The 27,477-nt window shown below is 36.2% G+C and overlaps 1 protein-coding gene across 5 annotated transcripts in view; it reads right to left on the reverse strand.

Annotated features, from left to right (window-relative positions):
* Window positions 1-27,477, reverse strand: part of ADAMTS6 (ADAM metallopeptidase with thrombospondin type 1 motif 6) — a 295,037-nt gene that overhangs the window by 16,573 nt on the left and 250,987 nt on the right. For 4 of the 5 annotated variants that reach the window (XM_034656286.1, XM_002919303.4, XM_034656287.1 and 1 more), the window contains 3 exons: window positions 18,480-18,609; window positions 9,476-9,680; window positions 1,117-1,293 (listed from right to left, as the gene is read on the reverse strand). In XM_034656286.1, the coding sequence (XP_034512177.1) occupies window positions 1,117-1,293; window positions 9,476-9,680; window positions 18,480-18,609 (512 nt within the window). Of the gene's footprint in view, window positions 1-1,116; window positions 1,294-9,475; window positions 9,681-18,479; window positions 18,610-27,477 lie in introns of those variants that run through there. The other variant, XR_004624085.1, reaches the window with a different exon arrangement.

Here is a 27,477-nt window from a genome sequence, read left to right on the forward strand (position 1 = left end):
TGTTATACAAATGCAAATGTCAACTATTTTATGATCATACTTTTTTTTGTTTACCCAGAGGGCTGACTAAGCACAGAGCAAGTATATTTATTCGCCTTAATGGAGACTGAAAATCTTTTGCTCTCTCCCAAATGTAACAAAAGAGGTCTGTAGATACTGCTATACTCTAGAAATACTGAAGTTTGGCCAGAATTTTGCTAACTACTTCTATACAATGCCATTTTTAAGAAGTAATGGCAGGTCCGGTCCAGAGCACACACAAAATTATAGGTATAGTTATGTGCCATGATTTATTTGGGTCTCAGATTTTAGGAAACAACTAGCTACAAGGTTAACTGTAAGACCACAGGAAAAGGGCAATAACTGTCTAGAAATTTACTTTCTGGAGCATTATTTTTTAATGTAACCTAATAGACTTCCTTTTCGACATTCAAAAGAATACTACTCAATTTTCCTTGTATTCAGATATGCCAATTTGCTTTAAAAGGATTTAAGGTGGCCTTCATAAGATAACCCAATTTAAAAGTAAGTGAGAATAAAGAAAGGAAAAAAAATGCAAATTAGAACATAAAATGAGTCTAATAAAAATACATATGAAATGCCCTATATACTGGCTTCTCAATTCATGATGCCCATCAGATAAACCCATTGAAGAAAAAATATTAATAATATTGCAAAGACTGTTAATCACGTTATTAACCTAACTCCCATACCTTCTCTGTGAAGTTAAGAGGAGCTACTTTGCAAGCAGAAAAGTTAAGTCACTGGTGTTAACTGATTTGTTCTTGAAGTAGTTGAGAGATGGGACTAGAATCCAAATTTTTGTTGGCTTGCTCAAATATCTGGCCATATAGAAAACTTCTCTTTCCATTTTAAGTTAAAGTGTTAAGATCCAAAGAGAAGGCAGAAGTAGGATGTGCGTGGGTGTGGGAGAGACACAGCTAAGTGGGTCTATGTGTGGCGGTTGCTGCGTGTGCATTTTTTCATACTTGTATCTCATACCTACATTTCTTAGTGGTGTTACTCATCTCTTGAGCCCTCATAACGACCTAGTCAGGAAACTCAAGGGTCTCAAGGTGCTGCTTCAGTAGGAGTCCCCCAGCTCAACTGCCTTACCTGGCCCCAGTCTCCAGTCACCCAGCGAGGAGGAGGGCAGCGGCCCAAACTGCAGCGGATACGGACAGGGGGTTTGCTCTCTTCTGGACACTGTGCAGCTGGGAATGTTTTAGAGAGGTCACTGCTCTTGCACAGAACAATCCGATGCTTGAATCCTGGACCACATTTGGGAGTGCACTGGAAATGAAACAAATACTAATGAATAACGGCATTCTAAAGATAGAGGAAAATCGGAGGAAAGTCTTTCTTGAAGTAAATGTGTTTGGGTATACAATATGCATATACACTAAATTCCGGGCAAAGTCCTTAACTTTTTAAGAAGTAGGACTTTTATCTTTTCCCCTAAGGACTTTAAAAGCTAAACGGAAAGTTTGCTTTTCTTGGCTAACTTATTTTCTTCTTTTATTGTGGGTAGTTTATTCCTCGATTCCTCCCTATCCTTGGCCACATTCAGCTGTGATAAGATTCTGCTAATTTTTGGAATGAGGAATCCTTGGTTTCCTACTTTCTGGGTGTAGTCTTCTGAAAAGAATCCTTATGTTATTTGTAGTCCACGAAAACTCGTCTTTGTGAAGCAAGCTAGGGGTTGACTGAGGTGTGTTTTTTTAGAGTGTGGTGACTAAGACTACATGGCCATTGGTGAAGGTTTATTGCACAGAAAATCTCTGGACTTTTCCCCATCCATAATGAATTTCCCTAAACATAATGAATTTGACTATTCTTTAGTTGAACCAGTCAGATCTTCATACTGAGAAAAAGATGCTTCTTCCTATGTCACAAAGTCTATTATTTACCTCTTCTCCAGGTTAATTGGGATGTTATCTTTCTAGAGTCACCTATTAAACATGGTGACGACTAAAGTTTCCAACTTTCTCCCCTGCACATCTGAACCCTTCCTTAAAATCTGTTCTTCCTCTCAGTCAAGTGACAACCTTACCCATAACATCTTGAAACCCTGTTTCTATACCTTTCATTCAAAAAAAAAAAGAAAGAAAGAAACTTTTCAGATCTATTGCAAGAACTACACTAGACTGAGGAGAAGGGGATATAAAAATGATTAAGATGATCTCTACTTTCCAGGAGCTCATAGTTTTTTAAAAAGATTTATTTATTTATGTTTGTTTGTTTTTTTATTTATTTTGTAGGGAGAGAGAGGAGAGAAGAAGCAGGGGGAGGGGCAGAGGGAGTGGGAGAGAGAATCCTCAAGCAGACTCCCTGCTGAGTGTGGGGCCGCTACATCTCTCTCACATCTGTTGATTTCTCTCTGTCTCCACTGCCACTAACCTTACTTCAGACAAATGTCATTTCCTTCATGTAATACTGCACTGGCTTTCTAACAGGTCTCCTGTTTCTTGCTCTTACCTCAGTTCACTCTCCAAAGCATAAATCCAATCATATGCTCTTGTGATTAAAACAAAAAAATCCTTCAATGGTTTGCTATTGTCTTCAAGATAAAAATTCAAACTCTAAATATGCTTATGATACCCTGATAGGAAGGCTACGCTTACCGCTTCAGATTCATCTCTCCACACTAATGTGCGGTATTTTCCAGTGCAAGCCCAGTGCCACACACGTCAATGCTGCTGTCGCTTCTGTTAGTTAACCACTACTAAAAATAATGATGACAACAGCAGCTACCATTTAATAAACATAGTATATACCAAGTGTCATGCTAAGTGCTATAATTTACATAGTCTTCACAAAAATCCTGTCAGATGGCAATTATTACTCTGTTTTTAAAATGAGGGAATGGTCTAGAGTAAGTGGTAGGAAGTCATGCAGCTATTAAATGGCAGACCCAGTGCTAACTCCTACTGTCTCCAGGATGTTACACATTACACTATGTACTTTGCAATTATTATCTCATGTAACCATCACAACAATCCCAACAGTTTATATTTCAAGAAACCAAGACATGCAATCATATCCCGCAATCATGTGTTCTGTATAATGAATAAAGCCCTGATTCCAGTCTCTTGAGCTTGCCCCATTCATGTTTAGTCCTCCTGACTTTGCACCAAGTCTCCTCTACCATCCACCAGTGTTAGAAGCCAAAGCCTTAGAGGATTTCTGTCACTTCCTTAATGCTTAATATTATCATCAATAATAACACTACTACCTTATATTTCATGACTTTCACAGTTTACAAAACACTTTCAAATACATTATTCTTATACAAGTTTTTGTGAACAGTTACAGATAAGGAAAGCTTAAGCAACTTAAGGGGAAACAGCAAATGGTAGAGCAGGAACTAAATCCTAGGCCTTCTGATCCACATGATAGCTCCTAGCATCAGCAGAAACAAAGTCATGAGAACACAGAAGAAGAATTAACTAATTATTAAAAAAATTAATTGAGATAAAGTACAAAAAGAAGAGTATTTCTGACTTTAGGGAGATAGGCAAAAACACATAGGATAGATAGAAAATTCAATTTTAGTATTTAAAGCTATGATTATTTCTCCATATTGGCAACGTTTATTAATAAATACACTTGTACCACTCTCCTCTCCCTTAACATTTTAAGAGCATATATATGTATATTAAAGCTGGGGACATACGCCGTTTGCTTATTTGAATATCTTTTTCCAGTAGCAAGAAGCTTCTGCTATTATTTAAAGAATGTGGTAATATCTAGCAGTCTTTGCTAAGAGCCTATGGCAAAGTCCTGTTGACAGTTAGGGGAGCAAGACAATGCAATGATAGACCATTCATTCACTTGTCTAGAAGTGCCCAGGAAACCAAAACTAAATCAAACCAAACCAAACCAAACCAAGTGACACTGGTATTAAAAGGGAGAAGAATAAAAAGAGAAAGCAACACTAAAATTTATTAAGCCCCAGACAGTGTTCTAAGTTCTTTGCATGTCATACTCTACCTGATTCTCACAGAAACCTTATGAAGTACTATTTTCACACACACTCTACAGGTGAGAAACTGAAGCACTGAGAAAGATTTGCAGATAAATCCAGATAGCAAGTTTCTACCAGAACAAAGAAAGGTACACGTACAGAGACATAAACTCTCTGTGGGATGTGTGATTATACGTAAAATTGAGCATACAGTGATGTCTACTGAGGCAAAAAATACTTTTAGAAAATTATAGCCCAACTCCACCAAGTAAGCTAAGGATAGTCCATCCCGCCACACTAGAAGTAGAGATAATCAACTGGATTCTCAAAATAATGAATGACTGAAAACATTTCTGCCAGTTTCTGATTGAATAAATACACCAGCCCTGACCCCAACAGATCTAGCCACAAATACTGAATGTCTGTGGCCAAAGCCTCAACTCTGCTCCCTGCAAATATTGTACTTCTTAAGGGAGATTATAAAATCAAGTGTTTAAAAGTTGCTTGTAAAAAAAACAGTAAAGGCACAGGGATGCCACTTAGACCAGCTTTATTCGAGGAGAGTGCTATCCAGCAAATGATTTTGATCTTAGGTCAGAGATGTTCAAGCAGAGATGTTCCTCAGCTTCTTTTTAGTTTTACTTCTTCCCTGCGCTTTATATAGCCTACACTTCATCTCTCTAGCCTCCTGATCAATATGTTTATCCATCTGACAGCTTCAGTTTTATTTAACTATCTAAAAAAATAAGAAATTTTAGAAAAGCAAGAGGTAGCCATGATTATGTATATGATTAATAGGTATTAATTATAAATGCTTCAGAGCATTCTTCAGAAATAATCACTGGGCTCTACCCACATAAAGGGTAAATTTTTACATATTTTTCATCACACACTAAAATTCATTAGTAACAATTATATATTGAATACTTAGTTTGGTAATAAAATTCATTCTTTTAGATGAAAGCATAGTTATGAACATCAAAATCCATTCCACTCATTCTCACAATAAATTGTAGGTAGCTGGGTGGAAGATACTATTTCAGGGGACAATCCATTCTTTAGCAAAATTATTTCTCACTACCTTTCTCCATTGCAGATAAATACCTATTTTTCCTATTTACTCATATAATCAAAATTTTACAATAATTTAAAATCTGACCAGACCATTTGTTTTGTGTTTTCATCTCTGTGGGATAAAGGAGGTAATTTTTATAAGAGATGCATTTATGCATTAGCTTTAATAATCAATGATTAAAGAGCAAAAACATATTTTGCAGAGAAAAGTATTTGAAACCACACCAGGGAAAACAATTTGGCTCTCACTTGTAAAAGATAGAAATGTTAACGTTTTGGGGTTAGACAGTTCTCTCTGGAGAGGTAGGTTTAATTCACTTTGTTATAGCACCCGAGTAGAACCTAAGAATAAGCAAGGTGATGTCACAACTGTCTTCGAAAACAAAGTACAGTCCCCTATAGGTAGGTTTTCCACCCTTTCCAACGTTCCCCCCCATTCCTTCTTAAGTAACGCTACCTGAATGTAAGTCCTATAAAATCAATTGAGTATGATGGCAGCAGTCATCCCCTTGTCCAAAAGAGTAAGTACAAGAAACAGACCTTTTTCAATGGCTACTCTGTGGGAGTCAAAAGAAACTATTCCAATACATCAAAAGAATGGCTTAGGATTGCTGGAGCCCATCCACAATATGCAGCAATGCTTTTAAAAGTTATTTGCCAAGAGAGGGCAAAAAGAGAAAACCATTCAAGTCCAACATAGCATGGGTGATCCCAAGAGTGAAGCTAGATTATAGGAAATGGGAAAGCCGTGGCTTCATTAGTTTCACAAAAGATTGCTGAAGAGTCTTTTTCCACCAAGGTAATTTGGCTTTTTTTTTTTTTCTTTTGCCATAAACACCGGGTGGGTTTCACTGATGGGGAAAACGAAAAACGGTTCCTGGCTTTGGAACAATGGAAATTTTATATTAGAGCAGCTGGCAAAGAAAAGGAAAAGGTCAAAGGGTACATTCCTCTTGCTGCAACATGTTTTCACCCGTTGAACCTCACCCTTGTAATTAGCGGAGCTCAGACAGCAGATAGTTGGAAGTGGGGAAGGGGCAGAAAAAGGGAAGTTTCCAGGGGCGTGTCAAAAGAATATTGTGTGAAATATTTGTAGCAGTTAACTAAAAAAGATCGAATGATCCCTGCTTTGCTGCTAGGACCTCCTCTTCTTTAGTGGGAGGTATTCCGTTCCTCTAGGTAGAACAGGCTCCTTGTTCTCACTTTGGACTCCATAGCTACTCAGGCACTTATTTCACTTAATGTTATTTACTTTCGTTTATTGTTAACCCATCTAGGGAAGAAGTGGGCTTCCTAGTAAAGTAAGGAAATGGAGTGTGAGAGTGGACCACTCCTTTGGAAAATAAATAGGAAAGACTGTATGTTATAAAACCTAGCTCCTTTTTCCTGAGAAAGATCCAAAGAATAAAGATGATGGTACAGATAGTGTTCGACTAGAATCTTTGAGATGATAATGGCAGCATTTCTTGACCTATGCTTACCCCTGAACAGTTTTCTCAGATCGTCTGTGGAGAGACAACAGCAGCCGCCAATGCTTTACTTGAAGCGGTAGTCCCAACGTGTGCCTACCACAGCTTCTGCACTACTTCTTTCTCCTAGGCTTTGACTTGGCTATCTTTTTTTTCTAATTAATTTTTAAAAATTTTTATTTAATTTAATTAACTTTTTTTTTTTTTTGACTAAGCCCCTTAGTTATCTTAAAGAAGGTAGCTGAAATGTGATTAAAAGCCCACCTAACTTATTCATGTTTCTTCAGGCAGCCTCTAGGGGAGCCTAAGAGCCTCTCAGAGCTGTTTGAGCAAGTCACCTCTAAGAGTGGATAGATAAGAATCAGAACTCTAAGGGTGCCTGGGTGGCTCAGTCGGTTAAGTGTCTGACTCTTGATTTCGGTTCAGGCCATGATCTCAGGGTCCTGAGATGGAGCCCCACATAGGGCTCTGCACTAGGTGTGGAGTCTGCTTCTGATTCTCTCTCTCCCTTTCCCTCTGCCCTTCCCTGCCCCACTGCTCACACACATACGTATTCTCTCTCTCTCTAGAAACAAACAAACAAAAAGGAATCAAAATTCGAAAAGCAGGGTAATTACAACCTTTATGAGGTTGATGTCAGAAGAAAACTTTAAAATGGTATTTGAGGGGTGCCTGGGTGGCACAGCGGTTAAGTGTCTGCCTTCGGCTCAGGGCGCGATCCCGGCGTTATGGGATCGAGCCCCACATCAGGCTCCTCCGCTATGAGCCTGCTTCTTCCTCTCCCACTCCCCCTGCTTGTGTTCCCTCTCTCACTGCCTGTCTCTATCTCTGTCAAATAAATAAATAAAATCTTTAAAAAAAAATAAAATGGTATTTGAAATGGAAATATACAATAAATACACATATGTCACTTCTCAAGGTGATTATATTTGTTTTATGTTAAAATAAAAATATAATGATATAGAAAAGTGTAGATCAAGAGACCAATGTGAAATCTGTGCATGTGATTTTAGTGTTATCATGGTTGGCAGAAATTTCTTCTTGTTTCTGTTTATGAACTTAACTACTTGTTTCCACTTTTGGTAGAAAGATGATGTGTAAGGGTCTGTATTCAATCCTTCTTGTTATCTATTACTACTTTACTCAATATTTGTGTTTCTGTTCAGTTATTTCAGGAATATTTTCTGAATCAGTAACTAAATAACTATCCCACCATCAGGAGTATCTTCTCCAGTTTCTCTATTTTCTTCCTTATTTCATATTCCATCATTCAGTTTAACTCCAGTCAACTAAAAGCTTTCTGATCCTACCTCAGTCTATTCTGACCTTCTCAGCTCTAATTTCCTGTATCACTTACACATTTATACCTCACAATTCACCATTTTATTAAACACTATCTTTTGTTATTCTCTAGTTGTTTCATGGACATTTACTTTCCCAAGCTTACAGGATTCCTTTGTATTATTCATAGTGCCCATTCCAGTGTGTTTAGTTAGCACTAAATTATATGGAGGGGCTTGACCTGAAACCCTAAAACTGTTGAAGACAGACGTCAGGTCTTCCATTATGATTTTTCCAATAACAAATTTGTCATCATTCTCAATAGCTATTTATGAACTTATATGAGGGTTTTGGGCACTGAATTTCAGGTAAAATAATTACCAACATACGCACAACTCTGTAGAATGTCTATTCTTTATCAGTAGAGTTTATCTTCCAAATCAATTTAGGAGTTAATCCACCCATTTTTAGGGAACAGAGGAGTTCATACTGTTTTCCATAACCACTCAGTGAATAATACCAAGAATATCTCTACATTTGATTGAAACGCAAAAGTTAGGTAAGCAGATGTAATTACTGAAGTTGGAGTTTGGCCAGGAAACTTGGGAGAACACTCCCAATTCCCACCACAGATTCCATAGATAACCACAACTGGTCAGAATCTCCCATTTCCATGTACCATCTTAAACACAGTCCCTCTTTTAGGCCCATGCCTCAAGCAAAATAAGGCCACTCCAGTAGTAAGATTCAGAGGGGGAAAAGTTACATCCAGGGGGTTCCTAAAGAACAATGTATGTTTTCTGTCTATTTATTTATTTTTTTTTACAAACTTATGAGGTCTACAGGAAATATCCAAAGCAAGTACCACAATGCTTCCAGCAGGAAATGCATCCTGTTTTGCTAAATTGGAAGAATGACCTTTAGTTATATAGCCAGGTACCCATTCTTTTTAATATTAACCAACACTACAGAAGAATCCAAATCTTCTTTGGGAAATGTGGAGAATGGTATGGTGTTTATATGTGTATGTCTCATGCAGAATGAGGAGTCAAGAATTAACACCACCCCTTACCTCATGTTTCATAAGACCATTTTTCTGAGTTCTTTGGATTGTTTTAGGCTCTTTTATACACATGTATGCCAGAAAAACATTATCTTAGGTCTACCTCACTGATCATATAAACAGAGGTAATGATAAAATCAGAATTTGACTTTTTAGTATATTATAACCCTCAAATCCATGTTTCTTTCCCAGATGCAACAGAAGCCATTAAAACATATTTAGAAATATAATAAGTGATTAAAAATTGATAAATGTTCATATGTGTGAATTATGTAGTTAGGCTACAACATTACATAGGGAAAAAAGATATATCACTAATTCTGAGCTTATTTTGCTGCTCAAGAATAGCAAAGAAGGAGAAAAACCACTAATGTGAGTACTCACTATTATATTCTTTCAAATTCATTTTAGGTTTATTTTTAATCACATTGATGTCTAGTTTCTCACTGATTTCCTTAACCCAAAAAAACCTTACTTCCTGACAAGCAGCAATAAAATATGACAGGACCAAATTTACTGTTTTGGAGTCCCTACTTGTTGGTTCTAAGGCATTCACATGCTTAGGTGTCCCTAATATTAAATGCTTTGGATCTCAAAACATACAGCCTCAGATTTCCTTACTTCTGACCAGTCCAAAGCCACCCACTGAGGTGGACATGACTGGTTGTTGCAGGGCTCTTTTTCGATAGGCCGGTGTGTTAAACAACCACTGTAGTCCAGTGTCTCCTCCTCAGAAGGTCCAATCTTCCTGATGCAGAGCACTGCCCTTGTGCGCATTCCACCGTCACAAGTCTTGCTACACTCCAACCAATCCCCAATGAACCACCTACAGCAAGAAGTGGAAGAAACACAGAAAAACATTTCCTCAGTGTAGCCAGAGATTTTCAGCTGAGCGAAAGCACTTTCATCAATGGACTACATTCTCTCCCTAAAAGAGTTGACATTTCAGTGTTGTTTGATGTGACAAATGACAAATGGGAGAGCTGCTAAGGAAAAGAGAACACACTGTCAGCTGCCTTCCAAGTGGGTTTTGGAGCAGACAGAAGTGAGGTCCAAACAAGTAATGCAATATATGTTCTTAACCACATTGATATCTTCTTTTCTAAATTAATTTTTAAAATGAAGATAGCAATATAAATCACGAGACTGTCACGAGGATTAAGTAAAGTAATAAATATGAAGCTCCCGGTCATGTGCTGGTTAAGTGTTCAACTACCGTCTCTTTATGGGAGGGAACGGGTCTTGATTTTTTGCATTTACCAATTTAGTGATGTGAATACCTATCACCAATTTCAACCTACATCCTTGACATGCTGAACATATCAAGAGAAGATATGCTCATAACGGGCTTTCAGGAGCCAGTACTAGCTTGTTCTAGCACACCACCGGAAGCTTCTAACGTTGTGTCAGACATCCAAAACCAAAAAACAGTAGCTTTATTTATTATCACATTGAGGCAGGTTCTCCTACAATCAAGGCTTTTGTGCTAAAACCAGATTAAAGGAGCCAGAGATTTGGTTTTTTGGTTCTCAGAAATGAATGTCAGGCTCTACAGAAGATAGAAGGCCTTTACTATGCTTATGGGGTAGAGAGAGCCCAGGTATCCATCCTGAAGATGGAGGAGCCTTTGAACACCTGCACCAAGAGCAGAGCCTGAGCCAGCTCTGTGAAAACATGAAGTTCCTTGTTCTGATCCCTCTGCTCCTGAAAACAGCTTCTACGCAGCTAAGGTGGGAAGAAACTGAAAACAAAATGAACATGTTTCACATTTACAAGTGAACCACTCTTTTTCCCTTAAGTCATCAATTAACTTTCCTATATATGTAATTCCAGGGTGTGCATATGTGTGTGCATGTCTGTATGTATGTGAAACTTCTGCAGAACTCACTCTCTGGGGCACATTATTTGGTCAAAAGGTGTGAATCAAGATACAAATCAGTCCAATGAGAATTTGGCTTTAAAATCTTTCTATCTCCACTAGAGCAAAAGGGGGTCTTTCCCTTCTTGTCACAAAAGTACATGAAGATATAGGAGCTGCTGGTGGCCACGTGGCCTGTGAAGTGGAATTAGCTGATGTGAGAGAACACAGANCCCCCCGCAATGCCCTTCCCTCAGCTTTGTTAAGTGAACCAACAAACCCTCTTCTGTGCAGAAAGTAGCTGAAGTTGTGTTACTTCCAACCAGAGTCCTGATTGATATATTATTATATTTAATTTCATAAAGCTGCGCTGAAAGCCGACTATATTCAAGGCATTGCACTTTGCTTTATAGAAGAGGAAGTAAGATTAGTGTGAGGAAAATGGTTCTCTAAAATCATGAAAAGAGCAATGTGGAAAGTAGAACCAGATCCCCCAGTAGTTACTGTCTCCACTGAATTTCATTTTTAACTCTGCTAAATAGTAGGATCTAGGTCACAAGCATGATGTCACAAGTCATTTTCTTCAATCCATGATTATAAATTACGCAACTACCCTCCACGGATATGCTCATACTCTTAGGTAAGAGACTCTTCAGACAGAAGAGTATGAAAGCTTAAGAGCAAATTTCTCACAATTTCTGTGCACTTAGTTAATTGTGCCAGTTTTGTATGTGGGAGATAATGCCTTAGTGAAGTCAGAATACTAGTTTCTGTATTTGAGCCTGTGGTTAGCCAAATAAGCAACAACGGCCTTTGTTCACTATTATTTGTATTATCTTTAGCTATAGAGGGAAATCAGCATTTACAAATATTGTAATTAGCCAGTTTCCCAAACTTAGAATACATCTTTCCAAAACCTAAGAATTTCAACCTAAAATTCACTTAAAGAATGATAATTTAATCCTGAGAATCTGATATTAATTTTTTTTTTCTAAGTCATTTTCCAGAGGAGATTTAAAGTGATTTTCATATTCTTTCCATTTTGTTTTCCACAGATGAACATGATCCCAAGTTGTTAGTACCATTTTTGGTAAAGAGGAAAATGTGTACTGAGAATAATAACTTGCATGCCAGCCATAGTGAAACTCTGATTCAATTCGCAACAGTGATTTCATCACCAAGATTAGGGGATAGAACAGAAATGTGTACAGCTCAGCCACGAAAAGTCCAGTCATACCACCTCCAGCCATGATCTCATTAGGTCTCATAATGTAAGAGGGATGGAGGCCTTCAAATTAAACACAGGCGCCCAGAGTAAGAGCAATGATTCAGGAGGTGTTGCTGTTCTTTCCTGCACAAGGTCAGGTCCACCTCTGCCTTTTTATTCTTTGTCCTCTCTTTAATTGCCAGCCATCTCTTAGTCTAGATGTATCAGTCTAGCATTTAATTCGGAAGGTATGAAAGTAAAAGTATTAACCACCCTCCCATTTTCCCTTCTGACTTGAACTCTGATTTCAGTCCCTGCTGCGTTTTTATTGCTCACCAAATCATCCCTTCCCATGTCTCTCTAAAGGATTAAATCACACCCGAGTTATTTAAATAGTTTTGCAATTCTGCCACTGCATCTACTCATCTCATTTTCCCTATTCCTCTGTCCAGTTTAAGACATGTGACTTCTTTCACCTTCACTCTTCCCATTGTATTTGACCCTCTGATGACCTTCTCCCTACTTCCTCCTCTCGATTTGGTGGTAAAAATATGAACACAAAAATTCTCTCTGGAAATGTCAACAGCTGAATTGTTATAGTCTGAACAATACTGGGAATGCTTCTTTCTGAGCTCTTCCCAACATCCAGTGATCATATTGTCTGCATCCTCACAAGTGTCTTCATATCCATTAGACATTAACAACTTGCGGAATTCATGCTTGAGTGTCTGAAATAAGAGTGTGGTGCAGACTGTGTAATCTTGACCCATAGAGTCTGTACATTAACAGGACAAATAAGAATATTATTGGGGGCAGGGAACAAGAGAGACACTATAAAATATTGTCCCCAAACCTAGGCTAACCAGAATATGTTTGAAGAAAGAACCGAGCATAAAAGCAGAATATTATTTCTGCTTTTTAATTTAAAGGGAAATGGCAGAACATATGAAAATAAACTGATATTAGATGTTTGGATTAAAAGAGAGAGATAGATTTTCCAGCCTTTGTCCTAGTGTCAAGCATCAATTATCAACCCTTTTCATAAATGTAACATAGCAAAAATTTTTAAAAATCTTCATAATCTCACAATAACATCTTTACTCAAAGAGAGATTCAAATATGTAAACTATTAATTACTTACTAAGATATTAGAACTTTGTTAGACTTTAAAATAGGTATTAGAAAAAATTGCTAAACATTAAGTTGATAAAAAAAAGAAAATCTGCTCATTCCTCAACTAATTGGAAAGTAAAACTAATATTAAGTATAAGCCTCTATGCCCTAGACATTTTACAGTTGAGATTTTTCTAAATTGAAAAAAAAAATGAATGTAATAAACATCTCTGAAATTACAGCAACTGAAACTGTGGCAATGAAACAAGCAAGAATTAAGTATTGGAAGCATCCAGGTGCCACCAGACATTTGACTTGTAACTTACAACGTTAGTGATGTGTGGTACAATGAGAAAACATCACCAGAGATTAGAATACTCTCATCATGATGGGAGTTGGCCTACATGATTTCTATGATTGTTCCCAGCTCTCAAATTTTGGAATTTAATAGAGGAGTCTGATGAAACTTCCTCTAAACTTAAAATAACAGATTATAGTTGTCCTTGGGTGAGGTACAATGACTCAATATAATTGTTAAACATTATATCATAAAAGATACCATTGAATAAAACCTAACGTAACACCCGAGTAAAAATTTCTCTCCCGTCCAAGCACCTTTAGCACTTTTGTTTATAACTTATTGTACTTAACATATTTTGCCTAAACTATAGTTATTTTATATGTATTTACCCAATTACATTGTCCTTAGGCAAGGGAGCCATTTCTCTCAAAGCACAGTGCCTTTCACATCGCAGTTGCTTAAAAAATGTTTCTTAGTTCGTGGTCACAGTATTGTCGCAATGTATAATACTCTATTGTTTTCACCCCTTTTATTTTCACAATATGAAAAACCATAGTGTCATTCAGGAATAATATTCACTATCCAAGAATTCTTCACATGAGGCCATATATAGAAACATTCTTGCCATAGAAAGATAGCATGGTCAAAACTGAACTCTTGGTCATTCTCTTTGGATTCCAACTCAGCATTATTTCCTTTTCTCATGGTGGGGCACTAGCTTCCTATCAGTCATGGTCTTTAATATCAACCCCTCCCTTTTCCTTTTTCCAATTATTTAAGCCTTTGTCAAGAATCCCATCCTTTCACTCAATGCCTCTGGAATTCTTGTTTTTTTTCCTGTCCCTAGTCACCTTACCATCTTGACTACTATACTGTTTCTCACAAAAGAGTTGCTGCTATGAGCACATTAATTTTTTCCTAACAAGGCTTCCTCTGCCCTTCAAGTTCTTCCAAATAAACACTATTAATATTTCTCTACCAATGCCTCTTTCATCTATTCTTCCTAGTCCCGTCATTTTCTTTACAAAGCACAAAGATAATCTTACTGCCCTCTATTTTTCCATACCCTCCTTATAAAATCTCCAATATGACCAAGAGACATTTGAAGTATTTTAATAATGGTACTGGGAATTTGAAAATAAATACAGATCCTTTCCTCAAAGTAGGCAAATATATTTCAAATAGATTAAGGTTTACATTAAAAAAAAGAAACTTTGAAAGTACAATCTTAGAGTAGATAAGGCCTTCCTAAACATTATACCTAAAAAAGAAATAAAAGTTTGAGTTTTTCTATGTAATATTTTAAGGCTTTAATAAGAAAAAATAGATCATTACACCATAAATAATATGCAAAATATATGACAAACTAGGAAAAAATATTTGAAACAGAGGTAAAAGGATTAATAGCCTTAATACATTAAGAGTTCATAGAAATCAGTAACAAAATGATAAACACTTCAAGGAAAAATGGCATAGATTAGGCCATGCAGGGGAAAAGCAAAAAGAAGTAATACAAATGACCACTGAACATAATTTTTCAATGTTCAGTCTCATCTGAAATCTGAGAAATACAACATAAAACAATTAAGTATCAAGGCTTTCTCCCCCCCAAAAGAAAATCAAAGATTATTTATAATATAATAATATCCAGGGGCACCTGATTGGCTCACTTAGTTAAGTGTCTGACTCTTGATTTTGGCTCAGGTCATGATCTCAGGATTGTGAGATGGAGCCCTGCTTTGGACTTGTACTGGGTTTGGAGCCTGCTTAAGAATCTCTCTCTTTCCCTCTCCCTCTGCCCCTTCCCCCTACTCCTTCCTGCTCACTCAGTCTCTCTCAAAAATAAATAAAATAAAATAAAATAAAATATCCAGTGTTGTGTAGTTCAGGGAAATGACATTCTAATACACTGTTAGTAGGAATATACATTCGTACATTATCTCTGGAGAACAATCTGACAATGTTTCACAGACTAAAATGTATTTCCATTTGAACAAGGAATTCTATTCCCATTTATTTACCATGAGAACATAGTTATAAAGAGCAAAGTTTTAGTAGCAAAAATTGTTAATGCTGTGGTATCTTAAGGGATCAAAAGCTAAGACACAGCCACAGCCAAAACTGTTCAACAGTGGAAAACCAATTAATTAAGCAAGGACATATCTACTAAATGCTGTAGAAGATATTTAATGTTTAAAATATGTTGAGAACTAACTAGAAAGCATCAGAAATAGTATAATACCATTTTGTTATATATACATGTTTTTGTAAACATAGAAAAAGGCTGGAGATATATACTTCAAAATATTAACAGTGGTATTTTAAGTATTACAGGTATTTTTTATTTTCTTATTTTTACTTATCTGTGTTCTAAAAACTTTATGCTTTAATATGTATTACAAAAAACAAATATGATTATCACATCTGAAAAAATGTATCTCCTTTCCTTTCTTCCACACTCATTTAAAGTATTATTGAAGTCAGTAGTCTTTCAATGATTTTTATCTCTAGAATACCAACGTCTACTGGGAATTTTATGATATATAACTACCATTCTGAAGAATTGAGATTTTCTTTTTCATACTCTGAATTCAAAGGAATAAAAAAGAAATTAAAAAGGAACTAAGAAAAAAATAGAGTAATACATAGCAATATTTTAAATATCTATCTTTAGCTCTTTCTGAAAAAGAAAAGTCAGCCTAAATTTTCTATTTAATATTCTCTTTATCTCTTTCAAATTCCATCCTCTTACCTCCAAACTTAAAAAAAGTTAAAAACCTTTTATTTCAGAATTACAAAAGGAAAGGAGAAAGGAAACTTAATTTTAATTATGTATGTTAATTCAAGTGTCAGTTATCCTTAAACTATATATACACATATATATAATAGATACATATATAGTATATACATATGTATACATACATACACACACACACATATATATATACAAAAACAGCTCCAATGTAATATTCAAGCCCACAATACATGGGATGGAATGACAAACCACTGCAATCTCGAAGAACATTCAAATAACATTTAAGCTGAAACAAATAAAAAAGCTGAAGCCGAAATAGACATGTGTGACCAGGACCACTCAGAGGTCTTAAATGGCTGATCAAATGCTAAACATAATACTTAAAAACCTGAGAGTCAGGAAATTAACTTGATGAGTTGAGATGTACAATTACATGTAAATAATGTTGAAAGTTATTGGAAACATGGGAAAGAACAAAATTTTGTCCAAGGTTTTTGAGCAGTTTTTAGAGTTTATATAGTTTTCCCATTTCTTTTGAGTTAAATCTATAAAAATAATTGCAGAAAGGAGAAAAATTTTAAGAAAATCAAATGTTTTTGTAATACATATCATAGGTCATATTTCTTTCCTATGTCCATACTTCCCTATGTCTGGATTTTAAGAAATTAGTTACATCATGATCACATTTTGAAAAGAAGAAACATGAAATTTTAGAAGTCCTAGAATAGGGTCCCTGGGTGGGTCAGATGGTTAAGTATCTGCCTTGGGCTCAGGTCATGATCCCAGGGTCCTGGGCTGGAGTTCTGCATCAGGCTCCCTGCTCAGCGGGGAGTCTGCTTCTCCCTCTCTCTGCACTCCCCTGCTTGTGCCCCTCTCTCTCTTTCTCTTTGTCTCTTTCTCTCCCTTGCATGCGCACACACGTTCTCTCTCTCAAATAAATAAATAACATCTTAAAAAAATAAATATAGGTCCTAGAATAAAAGTTTCTTTCACTCTAGATTCCTTGTGCTCCTTGTTAGGGTAGTCACTGCCCTAAACTGTTCCAAGAGACTAGCAGTGAATATCTCCCCTTAAGATTCAAATATTTGGACAGACACTGACTTTGGAAAATGAAAGTTCATAAGGCATTATTGTATTGAAACAAAGATTAAGGAACACATCTTGCTTTAACCACATTAGGGACCTAAATCCTTTATTGCGACTCCTCTGTTGCTATTGCATGTAGAGCTTTCCTCTCCAGTTCTAGAGAGCTTGAGATATATAAATTCATTTGCCTACTCTTTTTTCCTTATTAATTTCAAGTTGGAATAATTGGTTAACCAAGGAGATAATGGTTACCCTGATTTCTCAAACAAGGATGCAATGCCATTCGCACATGTTCTGTCTTGCAGTTGTCAAACAGGCAAAAAGCCCTACAAAGATCAAGATCAACTCGGTATCTTTGTCTTCAGCATCTTTGTCTGTTCCCATGTAATCACTGCCTTTTTTCTTTTAATTTTTTGAAAGTAATCTTTACGCCCAACGTGGGGCTTGAACTCATGACCCTGAGATCAAGAGCTGCATGCTCTACCAAAGGAGTTGGCGAGGGGCCCCTAATCATGCTTTTTGCTCAGCCCAGAAACCTTTCTATTCTTATAGATTATAAAGTGTGACTCCCTGACAGCAGGTCCATATTATTAAATTTAAATTTTAAAAAAAGTCATCATTAAGATGAATGGGCCGTCAGCTTGTGCCTCCCTTTACAGTGAGCTGTGACTGCTACATTAATCAACAGAATGAGTCTGAAGTCCACCTCTATGCCTGTGCCCAACACACAGAAGATAGAATGACTTAGGGTGACAGAACCTAAAACTGGGTCAGCAAACTAAAGCACTGATACTCCATTACAGAATGTTTCCAGAACATATTAAGAGTCTTTAGGCCTTTAGGATAAATATCTGGAAAAGATATGACTGCACACCAATCTTCTGTGTTTTACTGAATTTAAGATACCATTATTTAAAAAAAAAAGAAACCATTATTTTACAAACCGTTAAAAAAGATAAAAATAATGCTGATTATTATTGTAAGTAACACATTATCAATTTCAAGATGAATCTCAATCTCCAAGATGTTAAAATGTGAAAAGATATATGCTTCAGAATTGAAATCTGGTAATTTCCAGCACTGCGCCAGGATAAACCTACTGAAGTTCCTGCTTTAAAGGAGTTAATAACTGAAACCTTTGGATAAACAGGAATCTTTGCTCAGTGAAAGGGACATAAAAATTCTACCCTCCGAAATGCTTTATCCCCTTTTCCTAACATATGAATATGTTTCCAAATATGAATAGCTAAGTGTTTTTCTCTTTGCGCTTAAAGAAAATAAGTCTTGCTTCTTACTCTTACTTACTCAGGTGGGCAGGGCTCAGTGTTACAGGATCTTTGATTTTCAGGTGGCTTACTGTCAGGGTCACAGTAATTGTTCTGGACAATAGAGTTGTCATCCAATCTTTTACAGACCACCTCCTGTCTTTGGAGACCTTGAGAAAAGGAGGACATCATTAATTGAAGAGTAGTTTACTTTCCAATAAGTTAGGTATACATAGCTTTCCTCTGGGGAATCAACCTCAGTGGATCGCTGCTGTTTTATCTGTTCCAGAAACACTTGACTGCTTCTCTAAAAAGGAGAGAAGTCCTGGTCATTATACTGCAATTTTAGGCAAAATTATTGTTCTCATATTTAGAAACATAACTGTTTTCAAGTTCAGAAAAGAAACTATTGGTAATTTTAAACAATGAGTATTCCCATTTGTATAATCTTCTTCATGCTTACCTTAAAAAAAAAAAAAACCAACCTTCATTTTCCCAAAATATCATCAAATAAAATGTATGAACATACATTTCAATGCAAAACAATGATTGTATATCTATTGAAAAATAAGACAATAGGGAAAAAATTTACTTTTTGATATTTCGTAGGACAAATCCCATCAATTTAGTCTTTGTTAGGAACACATCACATTCACACATTTCATTCTTTTTCTTCCATTTATAGATTTATTTTTCTAAAAACCCATAAAGTCTAGAATTTAAAGATTGCAGTAGGCCTCTTTTAGACTGCATTAGTCTGCTTGCTTTAACAGAGTTGGCCTCCTGTTGATTACACCACTGTCGAACAGCTGTATATATATATGTATGTATATATACACATATATACACACATATGTACACACACATATATATATATTCCTTGAAACAACTCAGAAGATTATTATCTCAGTCTTAAAAATTAGTCTATGTGACCTGCTTGCCACAGCTAAAAATATTCTCATTATAAAATTTGTAAAAGTCTCTATATATGTTTATTATTTATCAGCAAAGATATCCACCACAACTTGCTCACATTTCACAAAATACAAAGACACACACAAACACACTGTTATTTGTAAACATCCCTGAGTGAGTAGACCTTAAGTAGTCTCATTTTTTCTTTAGTGTCAAGGAATCAAAAGAAGCAAAGTTAGGTATACCAAGATATCAGAGAAAAAGTAAAACTAAAAACAATGATATATGTTTCAGATCATACAGAGGTTGCTCCTGGAATTGGAAATAAAAGCATAAACTACCCCCTATTCCATCACCCAATCTCTATAACCAGGTAAGTTAAATTACCCAGGAAGAGTTATAAAAACAGCATTAGCAGTATCCAGCTTCACACCTAGCTAGCCCCACACAAACTCACAGTTTTGCTTTCTTTCTTTTTTTTCCAGCTGCTTTCAATAGCACGCTAAAGAAAAGACTTTAATCTCAAATTAGGGAAATCAATGTGCAATAGGATCATTCAGTGGAAACTGTCACCTTAAATGCCATATGCCAATGCTTCCCCCAACATCCTTTTAAGAGTCATGGATATTCTGCAGGTTGGGGCACCTCAGACATCATGCGATGCATACTTTTAACTAAGCAAGACAGGGAAATCTATGACTCTGGGAAAATTATTAAGTCCTGTAGCCTCCATGGTGGTGGTAAGCAGTTGAAGAAGGTATATTTTACTATTTGCAGTGACCCAAGCCTCTTACTAATCTCTTTCAACAAACTTTTAGGTTTTCCTAAATTTAGGGATCTAAAACATAGCCAACAACTTACTGGCAAAATATCTTAGAATATGTGTTGTATTCATTCCCTCCTAACCCCTAGACTAGGCCAAATCTCAGTTTATGTGACAACAGTTTGGAATTTTTTAACTATTAAACTTTAGATTTTTGAGGAAAGAATGATTCACATCAGGCATAGCTGTGATCCACTCACAGATGTTCCACAATATTCATCAGATATCTCCCCATTGTGTCATTCCAGTGGGCAGATAACTAAGTCCATGTGAACCACCTAGACAAAAATCTCTACCATTAGTCATGGGATTCAACTACCAACTGCCACAGTGGCTCAGAATATTCATCCACCCAGTTCAGTATGTTGTTCCTTCAGGGGGAGCAGGGGATTATTTTTGTAAGTTTTCATGGTCATTTTTTTAAAGTCACACAAATATGATTATACTTGGGGAGGGAGACTCAAACCACCCACTTACACAGAAGACTTACACAACTTTACCCAACTTTGATAATCATATTTAATAAAAAAAAATCTGATCACACTTGCAATAAGAAAGTTGTCATTCAATTTAATACCCTGGTTGTTTTTCAGGAAACAATAAACCCTTCCAACACTACAAAATGGAACTGATGTTACTACACGTCAGCATCAGAAGTGTCAGTTCAGTTTCTACAGGTTAAGATAAAATGCTACTTCTTTTAAATTAACCCTAGAAATGCCATTTGGTTATAATTACATCAGTTTTTAAAAGTAGCCTTTAATGTAAAAGCAAGGCCTCTGCAATTTGAATCACTAAGGTGAGATTTTAGTTATTGGAAGTGAGATTTATATTTGATTCTAAGATAAATTCTAACCATGTATATATCTTGAAAAATTTAACTACCTAATGTTTATTATTGAAAATTTGGAAAGTAAATAAAATTACAAGGAACAAAATTGAAAAAAAAATCCATAATCTCATATCTTTGTTCTGGATCTTTATTTTTAAGGCTATTTTGCTTTTTGGTGGGATCCAGTAATTAGTTTAAAATTACATAGTACACAAACTGAACATCCCACTGAAATGTGGTTGACAAGTCATTCATTCATTCATTCATTCATTCACTCATTCAACAGAGAATAATAGTCAACTATAAGGAACTGTGCTTCTTAAGAGATACTAAGTGCTAAGAATTACAAATTGACTTAATTTTGGTCATGCCTTCCAGACTTCTTAAAAACTAGGAATTAGGACATTCTGGAGTTCACTTCAGTTTCATAAAATTTCAGAACAGTAATTTTTATGAAGTAAAAATTAAAGTCCTTGAATAAACAGCTGAAATTACTCTATATTTCATGAAGATACATTTTTCCTTGCATTCATCTTTTATTACTTTTCTTCTAGAATGTTCTATTAAACAGTGTGGTATTTCACACTCAAGAACCGACTATACCAGTAATCTATTCCAAATCTTCTGACAATGCTGATCTATCTTCCTCCAACAGCATAAAAATCGCCTTCCAACTTTTACCCCCACACTTGGCAGATTCGCAGATTTTTTTTTTTTCTTTTTAAATCAGTAGCAACAGGATAGCTCTAAACCAATGGACCTAACTAGGATGGATTTTGAAACACATACTTTGGGACCAAGGAAAATGCAGCTTTTAGCTTTAGAAAGTAGAAAATAAAGATCAAGTAGAAATAATCTAAACCAAGTCAAAAAGAAAAATGATTGCGTTTAGAATCTTTTTATATGATTACACCTCTTATATATAGCTTCTTTTAAAGTAATCTGTAAAACAAAATAAATCTTGTAAAGTAATCTGTAAAACATTGTTAAGAAGTTGATTCAAAGCCTGTTGGAGATAATTACATCCAGTTACAAAAAATCACTATGTTTTCAAATCTAAAGCCTTATAGTTTTGTAACCAAAACGTAAAATGTACTGTCATAGATGCCTAATTAAAAACAAAATTCTAGTAACTTAGTGTCCATGTCCCCTGGAGATATGCAGATGTTCTGCAGAGCTTAATTGGTCAGATTTTAAACTGTACTAATTGCATTTTATTCTTAAACATCTAAAGTTACTGGCATGCGAATTCTATACCTGTTTCTTTATTTAATGTAATACTTCTTACATGGTTAAAAAAAATTAATGGTTTCGTATCACGAAATATAAGTACAAAGATGTCATTACCAATACATGTTTACTTAAAACCCTCTAAAATGGGTGGATCCTGTTTAGAGATTTTTAATTTGCTTATCAAAGAATCAAATATGATGGTTCTTAACATGGAAACATAACCCTTAATTTTAGTCTCTAAGTTTAAATTTATCAGATCTTATATTTAACTTTCAGCCAATAGTTAAAAGTTACAAATGACTGGGGCGCCTGGGTGGCTCAGTCAATTGAGTGACCGGCTCTTGGTTTCAGCTCAGGTCATGATCTCAGGCTTGTGAGATTGATCCCTACGACGGGCTCCATGCTCAGCTTGGAGTCGGCTTCCCCTCTCCCTCTTGCTCTGCCCCTCTGCCTTCTTAAGATTTTTAAATAAATCTTAAAAAAAAAAAAGCTATAGACGATCTATTTTCCTACCAAAGATTCTCTTGTCCAATGAGAGGAAGGAGTACATCGCTGCTCTAGCTATATATCAGGAAATGGCTTTTAGTATTTTGAAAGAACATACACCCCAGGAAAGTTACTAAGAAGTCCAGCTAACTGCAAGTCAGTCCAGACGGAATCCTTGATCCACCGTGCTTATTCTAGGAGATGGTCATGGTTCAACTGAAGACCACAGGGTCTTCTGCTCAGCAGCCACATTCCTAGGGCCAATCCTGAGGGAAGGCTCCAGAGACCATAGTGCCTCTCAATTTCCTCTCCTTCTTTTCAATCCCTTCTCTATTCCCCTTATAGGCAGTTCAGTATTCTCATATCCCACTCCTTCTTTCAGAAAATTAAGTAATTTTATAAACTCATTTGTAACAGTATTTGGCAATATATTGCCTTTTGCGGAACAGTTGATCAATTTTAAAAGTAGAGAGGAGGGCACTCAATGCACATAAATTATCACCTGAATTTCACTTGAAAGAGTGACATCTGTTAAACCAAGAGGTATATGGGGGAGCAGGAGAAAGACCTAGGTCTTTTCAAAACTATTCTTAAGACTCAGGATTCCAGTCTTAGACCATTCAATTGGTAAGTAAGTAGTCTATAACCATATGTGAGTGAGTCAATAATGAAAAGAGAGGTATAAAGAAAGGTATAAATGCATCCTTGGATTGATGGGCTAACCAACATCTAGGTAATTTAACCTAGCAGCACAGCACATCATATCTACCCAAGAAACAGTTTTCTGAAGAGGAAGAGGGGAGAAAAAAGTCAAAAAGTTAGAGCTTATAGTGGCTAAGGCAACAATTTGCTTAACTACAGCATCTAAAGTAGCTAGCAAGCAAGACAACACTCTATATAACCATGATATGTAGAGCATATAGCTAGCAATATTAATTTAAATCTTCACTGTAGATAGCAACCAAAGAGCAACAAGTGCCAGGAAAAAAAAAAAATGTCTCTTTGCTCTGTCTCTCACTGATGGAATCTGGCTATTGTGCTGTGTGATTATTGGCCAGACACATGCATTTGCAGGGCAGAGTAAAGTCCATCTGCCTTGGATCTAACAGCTGGCACCCAGTGTACCAATCAGCTCCACCCATATGCTTCCTTCTTCTGAATAGCCTCCTGCTGGTTTTTATCTTCCAAACGCTTCCTTTCTCTGTCTTTCCCAGTGTCTTCCCTTCTGTCCTAAGCAAAACTAGATGTTCCAAGGAAACACAGGATTATATACATACAAAAAAACAAAAATGCAGCTCTAAAATACTGTATTTTTCTACAGCAACTGTGTTCAGTGATGGTAAGTTAGGGTGGGGCATATACACACTGCATTTATTTGAAATCATACTATCCCAAAAGGGAATTTTTCTTCTCTTTTCATTTCTTTCTTTTTTTAAGATTTTATTTATTTGAGAGTAAGAGTGTGTGTGTGTGTGAGAGACAGTGGAGAATGGGGAGGCAGAAGGAGAGGGAGAAAGAGAATATCAAGCCTCACTCAGGGCTTGATGTCATAACCCAGAGATCATGACCCAAGCCAAAACAAAGAGGCAGACACCTAACTGACTGATCCACACAGCACCCCTCCCTGGAGGGATTTTCTACCACTCATTAGATATTAACAGGAATGTCTTCCATGGAAGCGTCTAACTTAATTTAACTCAACCTAATTCCTACTATGTCTAAAGCATGGTTTTCATTATCATAAGGGTGAAAATTAGTGAGACAGTCTTGACTTCAATAAGATTACATTAAAAGGGGGGAATAAGACAAGTAGCAATATAAGTATATTATGGAAGGTACCTTATCTAATAAAATAATGCTCTTTCAGGTCTAATAATTTTAGTTTTACAGTCTTCCTATTTTGTTATATTGTTGTAGAGATTATTTTTTCTTTCCCTGATCTACATTGACCTTAAGCACTCTTTTCATAGCCAAAGATCTATGTTATCCCTTTTCACTTTATCTTGTTATTATACCTTTTTGTGAGTTCTAGGCAGTTTAGGGAAATGACCTAAGGTAAGTTTTCACTCTCCTGGGTAAAACAAGACAATCAAATTAGATCATTTTTAATGTTTCTTCCAGATTCAAAATTTTATGAAAGTTGTCTCCTCTTTTCTTTCTCCACAATTCAATTGTTCAGTTTTTTTCCTTTTTATGTCCACTTTGCCCCCATATTCTACAGAATAATAAGTCTGGAAAACACAACATTTGTTAGATTCCTTTAGTTTTGTAGTCTTTTTTCAGTGCTTGAGTTCTTACCAAGAGACATACACATAATACAGGTAAACATGTCAAGAGGCAGAACATAGTTAGAATTGGGAATTTGTGAGAGGCAAGTTTCCTATGAAGAATTAACTCATACTAAAAAGAAATCTCCATGATCTGTAGGAGGTTGTTTTTGATATTTTATTTAAAATTTCAGGGAAATGATGTTGAGAGTACAAGAAGATCTTTAGCTTCTTCTGCACACTGTGATGAGTTTATTACCAATAGAGAAGGTTTCCTTTTATTTTTTTAAAGACTGTATTTTCAAATAATCTCTACACCCAATGTGGGGCTCAAGCCTATGGCCCCAAGATCAAGAGTCACATGCTCTACCAACTGAGCCAGCCAGGTGCCCAGAAGCTTTTCTTCCTTCCTTCCTTCCTTCCTTCCTTCCTTCCTTCCTTCCTTCCTTCCTTCCTTCCTTCCTTCCTTCTTTCCTTCTTTTTTTTGTTCCTTCCTTCCTCTCTTTTATTTATTTATTTGAGAGAGAGAGTGTGAGCAGAGAGAGGGGCAAAGGAGAGAAAGAAGGGGAAGCAGACACCTCCCCTGAATGAGGAGCCCAACATGGGGCTCAATCCCAGGACCCTGAGATCATGACCTGAGCTGAAGTCAGAGGCTTAACTGACTAAGCCACCTAGGCGCCCCCGAAGTTTTTCTTCTAATTATATACAGCACCTCCTTCTTTCTTAGAACCAAAGAGCAAATATTTCAGATTTGAGTTATAAAAAAGCTGTATAGCTTATTAATTTCCTCAAGTAAAAAAATGGGAATAGTAATAACAGAAGGTCCTATAAAATTGGAATGATGATGTTTGCCATTTAAAAAGGCTTAATTTTTTTCAAAAAGCATTTTATAAATAATACTTTGTAAAGATGCATAATGCTATGACTGTTAAAAATGGTATTTAGGACAAAATGTTTGTGAAGTGAAACATGACCTGTGACACACAAATCATTAATACAAAAGGAATGCGCTTAAACTTTGTTTTCAGCCTTACCCAAGCTTTTCAGTGAGTGAACATGTATGCAGGCCCTGATCATGTTAGGGAAGAATACAATCTTTAAAGCAATAGAAATGAGATGAAATAGGGAGGAAGGGGCGCCTGGGTGGCTCAGTCATTAAGCGTCTGCCTTTGGCTCAGGGTGTGGACCCGGAGTCCTGGGATCGAGCCCCACATCAGGCTCCTCTGCTGGGAGCCTGCTTCTTCCTCTCCCACTCCCCCTGCTTGTGTTCCCTCTCTAGCTGGCTGTCTCTCTCTGTCAAATAAATAAAAAAATCTTTAAAAAAAAGAAAAAGAAATAGGGAGGAAAACAGCACTAGGAGAAATGTTTGGGGTCACCAGAGACTTCTTGCCTTCAGCTACACATCCTAACATCAGAGAAAATGCAAGCCATAATATGCAGGAGTAAACAGTAAAAAGATCAGGTTACCCACCAAACTTTCATATGTAAGGCTTTTTACAAGAAGTTAGAAAGCTTAGATAAAATTGAAAATACACAGGAGAATTCCAAAAACAATTTGAAGTGTATTATATAAGGGAAGTCACATGCTTAAGTAAAAAGATACATAAAAACAATTATTACAGACAAATAAATGAGCAAACATATCCTCCAGAAGTGTGAACCAACCAAGAGCCTGAGTTTGCCTGAGCAGCGGCTCCTCTCCAGGGCATGCCTACATGAGAACTGAGCCAGTGTCATTGAGGGCTACAGAGACTAGGCTCTCCAGAGCTGTGATGTTCAACAGGTGCCTTTCTATGATGCCTGGCACAGCCAAGTCCATATATTATAGGGTACTCTTACTTTCCAACATTGAAAATGACCTAAAAGAAGGGGATGTGGGAGAAGTGAATAGGAGAAAACCATGGTCAGTGCAATGACAGAACTTGTCTAGACCTACAAGTATTTTATATTTCAAAGACCAAAGAGAAAATGTGGGAACAACAAACACAGATGAATGAACATCTTTATTTTTCTAAACTCAAGTCACTTTTTACAAGGGGCTTGTATTATTAAAAATATCACTGTGATCTATTTTATGTCTAAGTTGGTGTATACAGGAATCAAATGTAAAATGACTCTCACAGTTTCAAACAATAGTACATTGTGTAACTTCAAACAGAAATGATCTTTTACAGGAATTTTCCTTAAAAACTAACTATATAACTATATTTCTTCAAAGGGAAATAAATGGCAATGAGTAAAATGCTTTTAATTATTCAAACTAAAATTCCCATCTGTTATCTTTTACTTAACTTTGAAAGTAACTTTTGGATGGTAAGTCCTAAATCAGAAGCAAAGTTAGTTATAAGATTTGACCCTTTTATGTCTTTCACACTTAATTTCAATCAAGTCTACTTTGAATCTTGAAAAACAATTGGATTTTGTTTTCCTCTCTCTGCTCCATTTTGGGACTCCTCCACTCCGAACTTGTATCAAAGTTACA

Source organism: Ailuropoda melanoleuca, chromosome 3 (genome assembly GCF_002007445.2).
Source record: "Ailuropoda melanoleuca isolate Jingjing chromosome 3, ASM200744v2, whole genome shotgun sequence".
Taxonomy (NCBI): Eukaryota; Metazoa; Chordata; class Mammalia; order Carnivora; family Ursidae; genus Ailuropoda; species Ailuropoda melanoleuca.